The sequence below is a fragment of the Botryllus schlosseri genome, chromosome 14 (genome assembly GCF_051294905.1).
Source record: "Botryllus schlosseri isolate E-star chromosome 14, Bs_hap1, whole genome shotgun sequence".
Classification (NCBI taxonomy): Eukaryota; Metazoa; Chordata; class Ascidiacea; order Stolidobranchia; family Styelidae; genus Botryllus; species Botryllus schlosseri.
This window is the reverse complement of record NC_137249.1, coordinates 1,674,675-1,693,834: the sequence shown is the minus strand read 5'-3', so window position 1 is coordinate 1,693,834 and position 19,160 is coordinate 1,674,675. Positions and strand designations below refer to the sequence as shown.

Below are 19,160 nucleotides of genomic sequence, written 5' to 3'. Positions count from 1 at the left end.
ACCGACACATGCGGCATTCATTTTTGTCGCTTTCTTTTATGTTATCCTATCCTTTCTTTTATCCAGTGTGCATGCCTCTTATGCCTGTCGTAGGCCAAGTTGGGTGTCTGATTAAAAGACTACTCCTAGTCGTTTCGGCACCCTCCTATCTTTTCATTATATCGCAATCGTGTGGTGTGGTGTATTGATTTTATTGAATAGTCGGTAAGATTTTAACAAAAAGTCATTTTTGAACATCCCTACTATACGCGTTTTGTTTACGTGCCATGGCTATATATCATTTGATATCATGCCGGAAACCATCTCTCCAAATGCCGTTCGACCGTCCATCGGTAACTACCCAAAACCAGACCTACAATACTACCACAACCCAACTGTTACCAAATGTCAAAACGTGGAAGATGTGGCACCCATTGACCCAACTGCGCCGTGTGGTTGGTTACCTCGTAACATGGCACTAGGTGTCGGTGAAGATCAAAAAAACATGGTAGGGTATGCTTTTAACACTAGGGCTGTTCTGAGTTCACAACGATTCGAGTATTAATATGTTTAGTAAGCGATGATTCTTTTCCAGTACTGAAAATATACGCACCTCTGTACTAAGAGTTATATTATCAACGAGATTTTGGGTTCATGCACTTTTTCCCACCCTGGTATCCTTGAAACCTCGAATGGTTTGATCGCAACATCCGCGACATTAGTACAATTACTGAATTACATATCTGTCACGTCCGGGTCCACCCATCACTGCATTGTCACAAGTGAAATGAATGAGGTTTTGCTTATCTTAATTGTGGAATTATATTCTTGATCGCATTAATCTACCATCCACGTCCCAATCGATGATATTGAGTACTGGCAGGCCTATATTACGGAACTATTTAGGTGAAATACGTGAGTCGGGTATTGTTCAACAATATAATGCCAGTTATGCATCACATTAAAGATACTTTGGCGTTTTTTAGATCATGCCTATTTCATTGTACTTAGTGACAATGCCGTGGGTTGATCACGTCTTCAAAATAACGTCATTCTGATTAACGGGCGTAGCTCTGTACTGCATGTTTCGTATGCTACGATACGTCCAACACAGGTTTCAAGGCTTCCACAGAGGAAAATAATATCTAAACTATAATTTTCGTTTATAAATTAACTCATAGTGGCAAGGAACGCATAATTTCAGTACTCAAAAATCATCTCTCGCTATTCGACTCGAATCTTTAGAATTAATACTACGGCCCTATCACAATATTCGTTTTGTCTGGCCACTTAAAAAGTGACGGGCCGCGGTACGGTCGATCAATAATTTACGACGCTGAAATCGCTCCCCCGTCGCGCAACTGCTAAAATGCTTCTAAATTATACATAACCCGTTGCCCTCAAATGTTCCCCTGTCGATAGAAGCCTGTTACTTTGAGCGTTTATTCCGTAAACGAAAGCGCAAGGAAAAGCACAACATATAGCTATATTTCAACGAAGAAAATGGACAATTTTATGCAACCACGCGAATGAATGATGTACAATGTTCTTTCCAATTCTCAACTAGTGGATGAAGATCACCCCTGACGAGTGTCAGCTAAAATATTCGGATTCCAATATGAATATATTATTCAATTGTATATTGAAGTTCTGTACCGTGCCGTGAAAATGCGATATGTAAACCGAAGTATGTAGTAATATAATTTGGAGTTTGGCCATGGCGTCTACGTGTAACTGCAATGTCATCTATATCATACCACGAGGGGACTCTTTAATGATATCGATCGAGGTGCTATAATATTGTTTTGTATGAGAATAATAGAACGAAGAAAAATATATACACACAAATTGCGGCTTCTGAAGAATACACGAAAGATGAAAGAAACAGTTCGCTCGAGTGACTATATATAGCAGGGTTGTTCAAAAATAAATATTTTTTTGAATTTTCTCGCGGCCATTTCATGAAATTGTTAGGCTAGTAGAAGTGAAGCTATTGGATTGTGGTTATTTTTGAACAACCGTAATATATAGCCTATATTTTACTGCATTAGGCGGCACGAGTCAATTCTCAAATTTCGACTATTGTAATCATCGCCGGTTCGCACTCATTCGATTTTACAATTGATTCGTATCACTGTCTTCAGCCTTTATGAAATCATCTATCTGAGAAACCATGTTCAGCTGTATAGCTGCAAAATCTTCGATGCTGCATACACATCACAATTTCAATATCAAGTCAATCGATCGATCGTCCGTAATAATTACGATATACGTAAAAACTTCACCCTTTTAAACTTGATTTCCATCGAAATGCGATTGGAATATATTACCGTTACAGATTTTGCACCATACATATCATTGTTCAAATGCTCATTCTCAACTCATAGCTAGGAAACTAAAAACTTCCAGCTTTTCGAAATCAGATTATAATTCGAATTGTGGCTGCACGTTCATTTCCAAATTAGACTAGAATTGGAATTATAGCTACACAGTTTTATTTTTCCGAATTAGATTAGAATTACAGAATTCGCAACAACTTGGAAATTTAATCGAGTTCAGTTCGTATTAAATCCTCCACTCTCGTAAACAAGAGAACAGCGAATGTCTGTACAGGAAGCTTGGCTCGTTTCGCGCCATAGAGTTCTCCTGTAGCGTCATCAGGAAAAACATGGAAATAGTTTAGAATTAAAATGAGATCATTGAAACATTTCACAAATTTGGTTCGAATCGGATTACCGGCTCTAATTACCCTAATTATACAACTCGAATTATCTAGTTGCCAAAGTATGTATTGAGCGCCATATGAGAATGGTATATTAGATATATCTATTTATGCATGTAGTTCAGACGTTGTCACCGCCCGGGGATTGCTCCCAGGCGTCAATGGAAGGGACACAGTGCCGAAGTACATCAAGCTCGAAGGCACAGCAACTTGACAAATCAGTCCTAGTGATAGTATGGACGTTCGACTTGATTTCATCGGCTTTATAGTCACGTAGTGTCGCCGTGACATGGATTGGTAGTAGCTACCTTCACGTAAATGGTACCCCGATTGTGCGAAAATATCGTGCCGTTTCATCAGGGCGTTTCAGAGGGTTTGCAGAAGCGTTAAACGAAATCAAATGCATTTGATTCCAAAAGATACGGTACGGTATAGCTGGTATCAAGTTGTGATTGATATTTATGTGTCTCAATTCTGGGTTGTTGTCAAACGTACTTCTGGTGATTAAAGATATCTTATTATGCGAGAAATCTACTGTAGTCAATACTCTGTTGTGATTCAATAAACCGTTTGTGATTCTCTGTAGTAAATTATTGTTAACGTGAAATTCTTTTAGTTTAGGCTGGTGGTGAAGTATTTTTCCACCTAAAAAGGTGATGTAGTTATGTCCTAGAAATATTTTCTCCAGGTGGGCGTTCTTTCTGAAGAGATTTGGCGATACGTATCCTAGATTGTTATTTTCGAAGCTGATAGATCTCAAATCCAATGCTCTAAGAATAGAGTCGGCGTGGACGAATCTGATTCGATTGCGAGCCAGATTCAAGTGTTGTAATTTTGGGTTGTGTCGAAATGAGTTTTCCGAGATGGTTTCTATGTCGTTGTTCTGCATCGATAAAACTTTCAAGTCCGGGTTTCTTGCGAAAAGCGTGTCCGAGATGATCTGTAATAAAGTCTAAAATCAAAACCTTACGAAGATTTCACGACAGTTGAAAGTTCAGCTTTAATTAAATGCACGAGTCACTGTAGCTAGCACATTGGACTCAAATCACAATTTAAAAGTGCTCAATAGGGATGTTCAAAAGTAACGTTTTTCTTCAAATTTTACTGGCTATTCTGTAAGATTGTTAGATTGACTAAAGCACTGCACACCAAATTTGGATCAATTCCAACCTGTAGCGGAAGCTACTGGTGTTATAATAATTTAAATTTGATAAGAAAATTAAATAATTCAAAGTTTACTGTCAATCTCGTGAAACTTTTAAGTTGTCTGAAAAATAAACGATTCACAACAGATTTGGCTCGATTCCAAGCTGCAGAAGAAAGTTACTGAAGAAGAAAATTTCGGATTTGAAAATAATAGTATTTACGGTGGGGAATTATCATTCAATTGAGTCAAATTTGGCGTGAAGGGTTTATTTTAGCCAACCTTACAATTTTATGCTATAGACAGTAAAATTTGAAGCAAAGGACATCCCTGTAGTGTCCAACAAGATATTGGCCTATATATACTTGTTAATTGGTTGTTGTATAGTTAACTACTGACTGCATTTAAGCCAATATATTTACAAACTCATCAACATCAGTGATAATAATAGAGTTTCCATTGACATGTGGCAAAAACTAAGGTCAGCCAGGTACTTTTAAGTAGCCTAACCGTAAACTAAATGATCACTAAAAAAGGTCAATACATTCACCTGGTCCTAATCAGGGTCTTATCGCCGGAAATAAGGACATACTAAGGACATACTAAGGTCCCAAGTCGGGACAACATGGCAAACTGATGTTAGAACCGTACCTTGATGTTGTTGTCGTCCAAGTACAATTCCTCAAGATCCTCAAGATGATACAAGAGGTTTTCCAATCGTGTTGTATCTGAAATCTGTCGACCACGAAGAGACAAGTGCTTTGTTGTACCTGAACGGGAACAAGATTGAGATATTGAGGCGTATAGGTGAAATAGCACGACCAGTTATGTGGTTTTAACTAAAGGGTAAAATGTCCAATCCTGACTCACGTAAATTGGTATATGACGAAAAGAAATGATCATTGGCCATTCTTAGCAATTATATTAGTTGGCTCCTTCCAGCATGAAAAATGATTCCGCCACCCGTACTTATATCTAGTTCTAGTTCTAGTTGCGAATTAGCGTCTAGTTCTCTTTATCCTGCATTCTGCAAGTTCCGTCTATCTAAGAAGTGTTCATTAATCTTGTTGTACTGATGTTCACGTTGAAAGCCGATCCGATTCGGAATCGAATCTATAGTTAAGTTAGTTGCGGATTTTTAAAGGTCGTTGGTTCTTGTTGCTAGTTTCGAAATTCTGGTATAGTTTGTACAAGTCTGGCATCAAGTGATGCATACATGACACTGTTCAATACAGCTATATGTAGCTAAAGCCTAATCGCAGTCTGGTTTGGTACCACTAGATTGCGTATATACACAGTACACACACTCACCAGGTATCACAGTGGTTTGAAATTTAAAATCGTTAGCTTCAAGCTCCTCTCTTGATATGTTCGTTGATACATCACAACTGAATGATTTATTTTGCCACAAGCATGCCTGCGTATGCGCCGCGTCCGGTTTCTTGCAGTGATCCCTGAAATTGAATACGGCGCGTAAATAGCAATGAAGGGATACGCAAATTTCCTGGTTATTCCAAGAAAGTTAGCGGAATCCAATTGGAAATTTCAAAAAAAAACGTGTAATTCATGTGACACTGGCCATATCATTTAATTGTGACCGTGTACCCTGACATAAAAATCGTAATGAATAATAAATAGTATAATGAAGCAACAAGCAACGCGCAGAATTTCTTGGCTTTTCCGAGAACATTAGTGAAATCCGATTGAACTAACAAAGTATTCGTGAAATTCACGATCACGAGTAACGCTTTTGCGAGTTAATCTAATCGCTAGAGTTGAAACGACCAGAAAATTCTTAGTTGTATAATTAGACTAATTAGACCCAAATGCCAGTAATCTGATTTAAATCCAATCTCTGAAATGTTTTAATGATCTAATCTTAATTCTAATCAACACTAGAACTGTATAGTGCGAAACAAGCCAAGCTCGGCGCACAGACATTTACCATTCTCGTTTTTTTGAGGATGAACTCTGGTTTGATATGGAGCGGGGGAGATAGTGTAGTGGTTACGATAAGCGCCCACCAATCCGACGGACCGGGTTCTATTCCCGTCGGAGGTTTATCTGGGCTCCTCTTTCCCCGCGTTGCCGTTCTTACGGCGACAAAAAAGCCCAGTAAAAGATCCGACGAAAGAAAGCACTCACAAGGAATGGAAAGAACTAGTAGAAAGGACCGCGGCTTCGAAAAAGATCAACATCGAAAAGTACTGTGACATCGGGCACTCTAGGCCGAGGTGGATGTTAGAGTAAAGGTTCGCTACTGATTTTGTATAGATGTCCAAGTCTGGTAGGACTTACCTTTCGTCGCTCCATCCCAGCGCGCATAAACAGAGCTGTTCCGCAGCGTCGTGCGGATCGCCCACGCTTGGAAAACACTCCCTTCGAATCGGAAATGGTTGTGGTTGCGTTTCCGAGCTCCCCGCCGGTGCAGTTCTGACCGTGATATCTCCTGATAACTTTTCCAAGAGTCCTACAAGCTTTTGCGTCACTCTGACTGCACCGTTTTTTGAATATCTCACTCTAACCGATATGCTCTCGCCTGGAATAGGTCCAGCTATCTCGTCGTCTAGTAGATTGTCTGTAGATAGGTTTTCTTCTACGGTATTGTACGCCCCCGTGAATATGCCCACGCAGTGATACTCAGTTTCTCCTTTCAAGTTGTCAAACGGTATAAATAGCGGACTTCCTGGTAATAACTGAGGTGGGTTATCTATATTAGGCGGTATGGTTAACTTGAAGCACATTTTGTCGGGGGTAGTGTAACTGACAGTGCAGAGCTTCGATTCGGTGGCTTTTCGAAGCCGATTTGGCCCGAATTCGTTCGTAACCGCCAAAAGCTGTGTCACTTCCCCGCGTGACCACTCGATTGGTTTCTTGTCCGGTGTTAAAATGAAGGCTTGTTGGCCGTTTAGTATGGCGCGGGCGTGTTGGTTGTCCAGCGGGATGGCGGCGTAGTCGTGGCGGCAATCTTGGCATTGCATGTAGTCACGGGGCACGATTACGTGTCTTGACGACAGTGGGATTTGAATACTTTCCCCTGGAAAACAATCATTGCAATGTATAATCTATGCAAGAAACTACGTAATGAGTGTTGTTGTAGTTGTATGTGGGGTTTATGGCAGACAGATTTTCCCCATTAGAGCGAAATGTCGCTTATGTAATTTGTGAAAGCTTTGTTTGCTCTTATTTTAATTCTAATCTAATTTGTGAACTGTTTCTATGGTCTAATTTTCATTAAAATATAAATTCTGGTTTTTCTGTAAATGCTACAGGAGAACTGTGTAGTGAGAAACGAGCTAAGCTTGTTGTACAGACATTTGCCATTCTCATGCTTATGAGATTGGGAATGAACCATGATGTCATATTAACGGAACTTGATTCAATGTCCTAGTTTTTGCGAATTCAGTTATTCCAATTCTATTCTGATTTGAAAAAAATATGTAGCTATAATTCTAGAAGAGAATTGGAAAGAACATTACATATCAACAACCGAATAAGGAATTTGTGTGAAAATACGATTGCTCAGAACGTTCCATTCCATTTCGCTCCGAGTTTCGTGCGATAACTCAACCCGAAAAGACTTTGATTTCGCGCGTCTCGTAACCCGCGGCGCAAGGACTTAATAACCAAGTCATGTTGTGATGATGTCAATAATTTTGTTATCGGTAATCGTTAATTTTCTGGCCTTGATTACGGCGTTAATGTTTGCGTGCGTTTTCGGTGACGTAAATTGAATATTGCTGCAGTTTCTTTCGCAGAAATGATGCAATTAACTGTTGCTCAACTTGTCGGGAAGGCGTTCTGTTTCATTATCGAATATAATTAAGATTCATCACGCATCACAATTCCTGGCTTTTTTGCCTCAATGTGTACAACATCTGATACTCTTCGACTTTAGTGCGAAAATCGGGTATTTGCAGTATGATATAATCAGGTAATCGTCACTTATCGTCATTCGTTCGGTTTAACAGTTATAACATGTAGATATAGATCATTGTTATACGGAATGGATATTTTAAGATGATGACGCCCGCCGACCGTAAAAATGCTGCATAACCACGTAGTCCTGGTTGAAGATATTTTTGCCTGTTTAAGGCAGGGGATGGATGCCTGTTTCGTTAAAAAAGCCATATTTAACCTGTATTTTCCATTGTCCACCGCAGTTTCAGAGCAATCGAAGTTTGTTCGCATGTCTGCTAAATATTTGAATTCGTCCGTCAACATGATTGCACCGGCGATAGAGCAATCCAGAACGTTGGCAAATATAGCTTAATGGAGCGATTTGTAATTCGTCTGGTACGCTGTGTACATTTTGCGTGAATTGAGCTCGGTGAGTATAGGCGGATATGTTTGTCGGGCCCCGCGAATCGGCGGTTCAGATCGGTTTACGGGGTTGCTCGAAAGAGTTGCTGGCGATTTTCGCTACCACGCAACCTCTCAGCAGTTTTGAGCTGTGGGTAATATGAAACGCCCCCATGGGGCATGTGGGTATATCCCAAGCAACGGGAGTCTGAATTCTTAAATTTAATTGATTAATTCCGAAACGCAACAATGATGGTGACTTGGCGCATATTTCCCGAAACTTTTATGGGCAACCACGATATAACGAATGAATGATATGATACGAGCTGAGCTTAAGTTTTGTTGTATTTGTTCTTCCTAATTCGGATTCAAAATACAATTTCCGAGTTTTTAGGAATTCAGTACTGCTGATTTCAAATCTCCAATCTAATTTAGAAAAGAATGTGCAACTATAATTCTAATTCTATTCTAGTTTGGAAAGTTGGAAATTTTTCTAGTATCTGCGTCGATACTCTACTAACCCATCTTTGTAAACAAGCATTCCTTGGCAAGTATCGAGGGTTGCAGACTCGTGTAAATTTAGAGCATAAATCAGAGGTTAAAATCGTACTAAATGTAATTTTGATTGAGTAGTGTTTGCTGTGAGCGTAAAACGTCTTAAATATATCGTTCGATGTCAGCCGGCATAGAAAATCATGTCGGACATCACGTTTAGTAAACACCGCAACTGATGCGCGGACTGACATCGCTAAGTAAATTCCATAGCTAATGCTATCTGCGCGGCTGCGTCTTTTGATTGCCGAGAAGATTTCTGTAAACTGCCTCTATATTCACGACCGTGATTCATGAGAAGGCCATCCCGAATATTACGTATTGTGTGTATCCTGAATGGCAACCTCTGTGCCGTGCCATATGTCAGGCACAATAGGAATTGAATATTAGGCGCCAAATTGGGTGTGTGGGGTGTGCGAGAATTTCCTCATCCATTGTAAGATTGATTTTATACATCGTTTTTTGAATGGCCAGTGACATCCATTAATGCAATTTACGGATAATTCAGAACATGGTTGAACGAAAACATTTTTCGTGATATAATCGTCCCGCCCCTCTTAATGATTTACAGCCGCAGACGCTGTCTGGTCTTGCAAAATATTTTATATCGAGCATTGTTTAATTGCGAGAAATTGTAGCTATGATTTTACATTTGAAGAGGCTGTTCGAGGTACAGTACTTCCATATACAATCGAATAAGGTGTTTATATTGAAATAAACACGAGTATTTTCGTGTGACACTCGTCAGGGGTAATCGTCAGCAACAACTAGTAGAGATTTCAACTGAAAAGTTCTTTTGAAATCTATACTTGTTCCTGACGATTACCCCTGACCAATGTCAGCCGAATATAGTCGGGGTAATTTCGATATGAAAATATTATTCAATTGTGTTTTTATTACTTTACTAACCTAAACTCAAAAATCATTTGACTTTTTTCGATAAGTTTGGAATGGGCAAATAGGAACACATGAATGTTTTGTTCGCTCCAACACAATAATGCTACGCGCAATGACGATAATAAAGACATCGGCTTACCTTTGTAAGAAGTCACAATCGCGGAGTACGCCCTGAAGGACTTGCTCACTCTCATGATTTCCGAATCGTAATCGCCAAAGCACGGCCAACTATGGTTGTACAGATAAGTCGCGTACCCGTCCACAGTCTTCTCCGTGTTGGGGTCAGACACGAATTTGCTGCCGAACCTTACCAACGGACTCCTACACGTCGTCTCGAACTTCATTAAGCATTGAGCAGCTGTTAAAATTACGGTTATTTTGCCCTGTGGTCCGTTAACAGTGGTCAAAAAGCCGGCGCATTTTTTTAGTCCAGCGCTGATATGCACCATCGCGTTTCCGACACGCTCGACTGGCACTGCGGTAGTAGCCTTCGGTATTTGTACAGAGCCTTGAACTTGACTCATCAGCGTTTGTATTCTGGAGCGTAATGATTCTAATAAAGAGGACATGGCCGAAGGTGTGGTTGTATTCGTTGTAGTGTCGTTAGCAGATCTTTTTCTTCGACGGGCTGAGTTTTCAGGCGATTCGAAATCAATACACGGGCCTTTGTGAGCCTCGCATTCGCTGCAGTGTCGAGCCACGGCACCGCACCGGTACTGGTAGCACGGGCTAAGATCTTTGGAACAAGGCTTCCCGTTTTTAGGCTTGGTGTAGTCCGAAATTTTCACGCATTGCTCGTCATCTCCCGTGTTCTTCCCATTTTGACTCGGTTTCGACGCGATTACTGCTCCGATAATAACCAAAACCACCCAGGTTCGAAATTCGACAGCCATGTCGTACGGATATCTTCCTTCCCGATGTTGTTATTTCGTAACGTAGGCCTGCTTCCTATTAATTAAGAACAGCGTATGTATCATGGTCATGCGCTCAATAGTCAATATATGGTGAGTGGATCATGGAAAGAATCATCGAAAACCAAGCTATGTATATAATGCCTGAACTCAGCTGTAGAAAATCCGTCGGAATGAATATGACGCAGTATCCCGGAAACTCGTACGGTCAAAGTGGGGCTAAACGCACTGATTCAACCGAAGTCTGCGACGACTAAGTGATCGTGTGACTCGATTCAACTCTGCGATAGTAAATATATATATCCGACACCTTATGAAATTAACAACCCGCACGGGCTATATATAGAATTTACAGATATGTGAGCAAGCTTAATCTTGGCCGCCTGAAATCGAATCCGATATTAAAGGCGGGGAATTCGTACGTTGCACGGTAGGATTTCTCATAATTCGAACCGCAAAATTTTATCGTGCCGTATTGAAGCGGTATTACAAAATATAGTATTGATATGCATGGTTCATTGTAACTGAATGTACGCCCGATCCAGTGGCTATAAAACAGTAGAATGTGGATTGAAAGTATTAGAAGTACCGTGCTCCTGTATAAGTCACCGAATTATAACTGAGAGTCACAAATCCTGAGAACTGTATTACTAACAAACACACACTCCCACTACTAATTAAAAGCAAGCATTGAGCGCAATACCTCAGATAGCTGCAGTAGGTTTTGCCAACTGTCGTGATATAGATCTATTATGCCTCTTGCCTTGTTAACATCTGTAGCCGCAAGGATTACCTAAAAATGGTGGGTACATGATTGAACCAATCATTTTTTTCGAAATATAATTTGAATAACCCTGCTTAGCTAATACTTGTCTTATACATTTTATAGCCTGCACTGCTCTGGAATGCAAAGACTCGTCGTTATCGAGCTAATGAACTTTTCTATGTTAATATTGTTGCAATATTAGCCTACATTTATCCTCTCATAATGACACTAATAATTCTGAAAAACATTTCTATTGCTTCTGTGGTGCTAACAAATCTATTTACTGTTACAATATTTCTGCGACTCGTATTTCGTCCCCAATAGTTGGTGATACGATTGTTAATATACAATGTTATTTCCAATTCTCTACTAGTGCTGTCAGCCGAAAATATTCGGGTTTATTTCATTATGAATGTATGATTCCATTCTCAAATAAGAGTAAATTTACCGCAAGTACAACTCCTTGCAGTAGCAACCCTACTACATTATAATACTGATAATTATAATAAAATGATTATAATACGACATTTCCAAATAAGAAGCCAAAAGTATAAAAATGTACGATAAAAATAAACGAAATTCAGTCCGTACTTTGGGGAAAATATCGCACCGAACCATGTCCCTCATTAGAAGTTCTAGAACTAAATGTCTCGCTTGGTGTTGCCGTAATCCTGACCTACTAACGCTCGGATTCATTCTGTGCACGACTGTACGAAAGCTATTAAATCACGCTTCAAGTTCGTCGCGATTTTATATCGCGTATGAGCGAAATCTCTCGAATTTGACCGCTCCGCGCGCTATATGACGGCGACAAGCGTAATTTAATTGATTGCAAGTAATACATATGTTACTGGTACACGGGGCTTTCAACTAAGTAGGCTACTAAAAGTCATGCAAAAGGCGACCGTTAATTGCGCGGAGAGGTGCATTAGATTGTAAACATCACCGTGCAATTATTTCTAAAAATATTCCAGCCAACATACTCGCGAACCAAACGGAACCGAAATCGAGCATTCTGTAAATCACGGCAATGACCACGTCTACAAATGTGATCGCCGATCAAAAGCGAGAAACGCTTGGTAGTTGGTACCATTTCGCTCCAATGTATTACAAGCGCCGGGACCGCCTTTGATATTTTTAACATGATGATTAAGAGGTAGATGGACAGCTAGAACGTTTTCAGCTGTTCCAAATTAGATTAGAATTAGAATGATACCTCACAATTTATACCAAATTGGATTAGAGTTAGAATCCGCTGAAAAGCTGAAAATTTTATCGTGATCACTGTATCGCAGTCTTGTGGCGTATTGAAATGGTGAAATTGTTAGTAGCAAATCGAATTGAGTTGAAAATAGTATATTCAGAACTGGACAGCTAGAAAAATTCCAGCTTTTCCAAATTAGAATTATAGCTACACAGTTTCTTTCTCAATTAGACTAGAATCATAATCACTGAATTTGTAAAACTTCTGAAATTGAATTAAATTCCGAAATAGAAAGAAATACAACAAAAACCAATTCAGTTCATATCAAATCAGACGTAACTCTTATAAGCACGAGAATGGCAAATATTCGAGTTTATCTCAATATGTACTGTTCAATCAGAAAGCTGATATACTGTTCAATCAGAAAGCTGAGCTCAGAGAGTATATCATAGTCATAACAACGAATCGAGTCGCAAACTTAATCACAGATCAAATTCATGAGGATCGTATCATCAAAGGCGATACGCAGCTACATCGGGTAATTCGATCCTAAGAAATTCCTGATAGTTCGATAAACCCTGCGGAAGCTCTACATGCGTGATATTTGCCTCAACTTAATCCAGAATATACGTATAGCGACATTTTATATTCGTCCGGGCGGCTCGGAGATTGGAATCAATATTCGTAGCCGCGAATCTTTCCCATGGGGTTACGCCGTTTTATTGCCAATAATCTCCAGAGGTCGACTTATCAGAATTTGGGGACGTTCTGCGAATATTGACACGAATGAGTGATGCTATTAGGATCCGTGGTAACATAAGAGGCCGGGACGTGTACCTTGTCCGCAATATGTCTGATGTGCAACGCAACAAAAAATGTGCGTATGTCAGTTATTGTTGATCATCATCATGTGAGAAGATTTGGACAAACTATAGTTGCCTATAATTATAGCGAAATGCCGGAAATCCAAGTCTAATATAATTCGTGAAATGTTTCAATGCTCTAATTTTATTCGAATCTAATTCCCAATTTTCTAGAAAATGCAACAGCAGAACTGTGTAGTGCGAGACGAGCCAAGCTTGGTGTATCGACATTTGCCATTTTCGTGCTTATGCGAACGAAATCTGATTCGATATAAACTGATCTTGATATTTGTTGTATTTCTTTCAAGTTGGGCATTTCATTCAATTGCAAAGTTTTTACGAATTCAGTAATTCTAATTCCAGTGTGATTTGGAATAGCTGAAACTTTTCTAGTTGTCAAACCCTGACCGGAAGGTCACAACATGCGGCGATTGTGACGCAATTGCCAAATTATCGTGTCCTCAAATTGTTACCGGAACAATTTTTGTTATTAAAATATCTTTACCCTCTGCGATTCAATTCAACCGGATGATGAGCTCAAGTCTTTATAAAAACCGCGCCTATCACTCTAGTTGTAGGTATAGATAAGTGTGGTACTAAATCTCCAGTGCGCAAGGGTTTGTTTGTTTGGGGTATTCATGGTGTTTGTCGACTACAATGGTCATTTACAGTTACACCAGGTCTGCATTTTTGATTCCGTATCTGCCGACTTGTGTAGCACGGCCCACTTCTAGGCTTTTTTGTAAGACACCGCTTACGCGGATGAGATGGCGAGGAGGAGCATAGATAAACCTCCAGCACTTGGGTAGGAATTCTGTAGTCGACCTCGGTCGGACTCGAACCTGCAACCCATTTATGTTGCAGCCGTGGATCATATCATTGCGCTATATCGCCACAGTGTGCAGGAGTATATACACTGGCCTACAGTCGTCTGCAAACGGCCCGTCAGTAGCTCGCAAACCTGGTAAGGATTTGGCTGATTTCTGAATAACGCGTAAGCGACTTAATCGCAATACCTAGCTTTCAACAACATAATCTCAAACGCTTACAAGATCAACTCCAGAAACACTCCGACTTGAAGGATCGTAAAGAAACGCCCTCAAGTTACATTGTCTGGTGCTTCACCTGCCAAATACCTACGAGTAATCTTGTCAGCTATCTCGAGGACTAACCAAGTTGTTTGACTAAGCCCGGGTAATCTGTTCTCCACAATGTCTTTATTGCTCATTTCTGCGTACGTTTCTAAGCGTAGTTTCGCAGAGGCATTTTCTCCGCAAACCGAAACGTTGGAAAGCGAGGGATGCCTAATCCAACCGTTGCGTTTTTGAGAGAAATGCCGTTTTAGAATACAAAACTAGACATGTGACTGTGACATCACCGAAGAGTCAAAACAGCTCCTCATTCCAGCTTATGGTTATCTCCTCGCATTTATAATAATGCATAATTTAATAGTATATTCATATTGAAATGACCCCGAATATTACTATTCAATACTATTCAATTGTATATTGAAGTTCTGCACCTCAAAGAACTCTCCGATCCTAAATCTGTGAAATTCTTTGGCGAGGCTCAATCGCTCGGTCGTAACTATATAACATTACAGTAAGCACCGTGAATTACCGAACATCCTCGCGAAATTTGACTGCCATTTTTTTGCATTTGGATCGAGATTTAATACAAATTTGGTTGGTTTAATCATACAGAAATGGATTTAGATCTGTTCGATTTCATGTTATAGTATAGCAAAGGGGCCGTTTTCGTTTTCGAGGATGGATTCCCAGTAGAAGTGGTCTGTAATAAATACTTGCACTAGGCTACTTAACGCACGTGATTATGATTTTAGATTACTTGCGCTTCTGAAGACCTTATTTGAGGTACTAAACTTCAATATATAATTGAGAAGTATATTCATTTCAATATTATATGAATATACTTTCCAATTATATACTTCCACTTCTACTTGAACGTTTTCAGTTTTTTAGGCAAAACTATAGCCCTAGAATATTTGCTTTTTAGAAATTCAGGCAGTTACATATACTTGAGTACCAATCATGACTAATATAAGTTATGTACCCATCTCTGATTCCCTGTAGTACCGGGCCTCATAAACGCGGCTATTGCACATCACCAAGTAATAAACTGAGTCGGTCATTTCAATCATCACAAGTGTCAAGTATCGTGTCAAGCGGAATTATACCCGAGCTGTCTAAATATGTCCGTAATTATAGACATGTGACACTGCGTCGCGTGTTATCTAGCTCATTCGGACGTTTGAACCTTCGAAAATAGGTTTGAATTAAGTACATGATCATAATGCGTTAGTGACGGAAGTACTGATACCCGATCAATTTTTACTTCCGTTCTGCGACAACTATTTCAGTGTCGAGTTACATGACAAGTTCAATGATGTAACGGAGACACAACCGTTTTTGACGGCCCTTGAAACAAACTTGGACAGCTAGAAAATTTGCAGCTTTTCGAAATTAGATTAGTATTAAAATTACAGCCATACATTTTCTTCTTCAAATCAGACTAGAATTGGAATTATGTCTGCTCAGTTTCTTCAAAATTAGCGTAGACTCAGAATTATAGCTAAACTGTATATTTCAATATTAGATTAGAAGTAGAATTACTGAATTGGCAATAACTCGGAAATTGCATCAAATTCAGTTCTTATCAAATTAGAGATCACTCTCATAAGCTTGATAATGGGGAATGTATTGGCTCGTTTCTCGTGATATAGTTCTCCTGTAGCATTTTCAAGAAAACCAGAAATTAGATTCGTAATGAAATTAGAACGTAGGAACGTGTCAAGCTTGCTGTATAGACATTTTCATGCTTCTGAGAATCACCTACGATTTTATATCTACTGAACTTGATTCCACCTTCAGGTTTTTCGCGAATTCAGAATTTCGAAAAAAAACTAGCTAATACCAATATAACTGTACTTCTAATCTAATGTGGAAACGTTGAAAATTTTCCAACTCTACCATAGTGTTGGAAGGTATTTGATACGATATTCCTATTGAGAAATCAATTCAGGATCGGGCCATAAATCTCCTCAGATTCCAAATGATTTCCAAGATTGTCAGAAAATACTCGTTAATAACTAATTGTATTGAAAAGTTTATAATAGATTAGGGACTTGATACTGATAGATATGTTTCGATAATTTGTCACGCACTGCATGCCTTAATATCTTGCGTGTTTGTGATGGCGACATTTTTATCATCAATGCTATTCTAAGAGGAAAACAGGCAAATCGAAAGCTGTGCCTCAACTTCGCTATTTGTCTTCCCGTGCTATAAACCTCATTGATGATATTTGCCAACAAATATTGACCGTGGCAGACGCCAGATATCGTTTGATATGTGTAATAGACTTGACAACATCATAAATAACTATAGTAACTATAAGAGCCCTGTCGGAAATCGGTTGTTGGGCAATAATTCATAATAAATATAACTGGCAGTACTAGGAAACTGCGACTGTATTGCTGATTTCTGAATGAAGCTAGTATATATTATATATTTGCTCATGTCACAGCGAACCATATAACAACATAACAATCTAAACATACGCGGTTTTGCTTTCGGATGATATGAATAAACCCTGAAATGCCTATGACCTTATGCCATATGATTATTGTGATTTTCGCAGTGCACCTTTATTGGCTCGATGATTGGAGGCGTACTGCGACCCTCGGTCACCGATTTAGCTTTCAAGGAATCATTTCATCCATCAGAGACGTTGCGTGTCGTTGTTCCGTTCGCAAGCTCATCTATCATTGAAAAACAAAACATTCTCTGCGAAATCACTCTGCTCAGTACCCATTGTGCAAAAATAAAACGTATGGCGCTGTCTGTGAGCAGACTTGGACAACTAGAAAATGTTCACTTTTTCCAAATTACACTAGAATTATAATTATATGTACAGCTTTCTCCAAATTAGATTACAATTATTATTACTGAATTCGCAAAAACTTGTGGTCGTTGAATGAAGCTCAGTTCATATCAAATCAAGAGTCCATTGTAATGAGTAGGCGAACAACATATGTCTGTACAGCAAGCTTGGCTCGTTTCGCACTACCATTTTCATGAAGACCAGAAATTAGATTAGATATAAAATTAGAGAATAGAAACATTGCACAAATTAGATTAGAATTAGGATTAGAGCAAAGAAACATGCAAATTAGATCAGAATTTCATCAATGGCATTGTTGTTCAAACTGAAATTTTTCAAAAGAAATTTTACTGGCTAAACGCTGCACACCAAATTTGGCTCAATTCTAACGAGTAGAAGCTAAGCTATTAGAGTTGATAAATAAAACTATTTACTTTTTCAAATTTTACTGGCATCGCCATGAAATTGTTTAGTTGTCTTAAAACGGATGCATAACAAATTTCTCTCAATTCCAACCAGTAGAGGCGAAGATATTGGATTACAAAATATTGTATTTTGGAAAATTAACCAGCCACCGTAAATACTATTATTTCAAACCCAAAACTTTATCTTCCAATAATTCCGCTTCTGTCGGTTGTACGATTACGTCCTGTTATTTCAATTACGTAGTATATTTATTGAATTGATCTCAACGCTATCCCACTTGGCGGTCCAAATAATGATTGATCCAAGTTCTATTCTCATCGGATGTGGAAGCAACTTTCACAAAACGCCAGTGGTATTAGAATTAGATGCACAGGCACATCGTACTTGTTGTGTAAATCCAGTTATCCGCCAATGATTTATTTACGCCGTCGCGCCAAATTAGAATCGCGGTTTGCATTCCGTGTCTTATCAGCGGAAAAAATAGATCTCATTGAAAAAGACGATGCATACCGGTACCTTTCTGCGTTGCGATCTTGGCACACAATATGTACAGTCGACATTACCTTTTAAGGGTGTTCACTGTTCATTCGTAATTTCAAACACCATTGCCTAGTCTTTCCGTATATAATGAGAAACAGTCTGAGATGTAAAACATTCACCAGATCTGCCTCGAAAATATCATGTTTGTTGCTGTCTGCAAATTAATGCAAATCTTACTTGAAACGTAACGTCTGTATAGGCCTACCTTCATTTAAACTGTTGAAAAAGTGAATCAATCGTTTTCTAATACTTGCACTGACACCACAGCCACTCCTTGGAATGCGCATCTAATCCAGGACGTGATAACATCAACAAGTAACATTTATATGGTGCTTCGGGTGATGATTAATAACGAAAATGTGTTTATTATATAGAGTTATTGAGACTTGCAATGCCACCCGTGCATATTGTCAGGGCAGAGTATTGAGTACCGAAATTATACACTCCTTGCCACTAAGAATTCGAAGGCTGTATAAGCCTCTTATTGGTCGTATCCCAGTCGCGGCATACGAAACATCTAGTACAAAGATACACACGTCATAGTGGAAATGACGTATCTTTGAAGTCTTGATCAACCGCAGGTCCGCAGCATTATCAAAAAATTCAATGAAATAGGCATGATCGGTAAAATACCAAATCATCTTAAATGTGGACGTATAACTGGCATTATATTATTTGTGGTTGCATGAAAGATTCATATCTGAACATTCCATCGAACGCATTTTCCCCATCCCCATACGTATTGTATACAGTAGTAGGCCTACATGGCACACATAACTCCATTTGAGTAGAAAATCACAATACCTTGCATGTAATCAGGAAATTGCATAATTACTGTCTTGTAGGCGAGATATAAACTAACGCAAGGTATGACATAGACTTGACCCGGAAAATGTATTAAACTCATTATCGCGGGTCATTAGCAATGACAGTCGCATGAACTTCTACAAG

At 39.2% G+C, this 19,160-nt stretch overlaps 2 protein-coding genes across 3 annotated transcripts in view; one reads left to right on the top strand and one right to left on the bottom strand.

The window, feature by feature from the left end:
- The window catches only part of LOC145455540 (voltage-dependent calcium channel subunit alpha-2/delta-3-like), an 84,664-nt gene that overhangs the window by 19,822 nt on the left and 45,682 nt on the right, over positions 1 to 19,160 (top strand). The gene's annotated exons all lie outside the window — the stretch shown is intronic.
- On the bottom strand, positions 1,406 to 12,620 carry LOC145455543 (uncharacterized). The gene is made up of 5 exons (XM_080333523.1): positions 9,736 to 12,620; positions 6,144 to 6,882; positions 5,157 to 5,299; positions 4,497 to 4,615; positions 1,406 to 3,641 (listed from the first exon to the last, which is right to left on the bottom strand). The coding sequence occupies exons 1-5, from the start codon at positions 10,487 to 10,489 to the stop codon at positions 3,012 to 3,014; spliced, it is 2,385 nt and encodes a 794-aa protein (XP_080189649.1). The 5' UTR covers positions 10,490 to 12,620; the 3' UTR covers positions 1,406 to 3,011.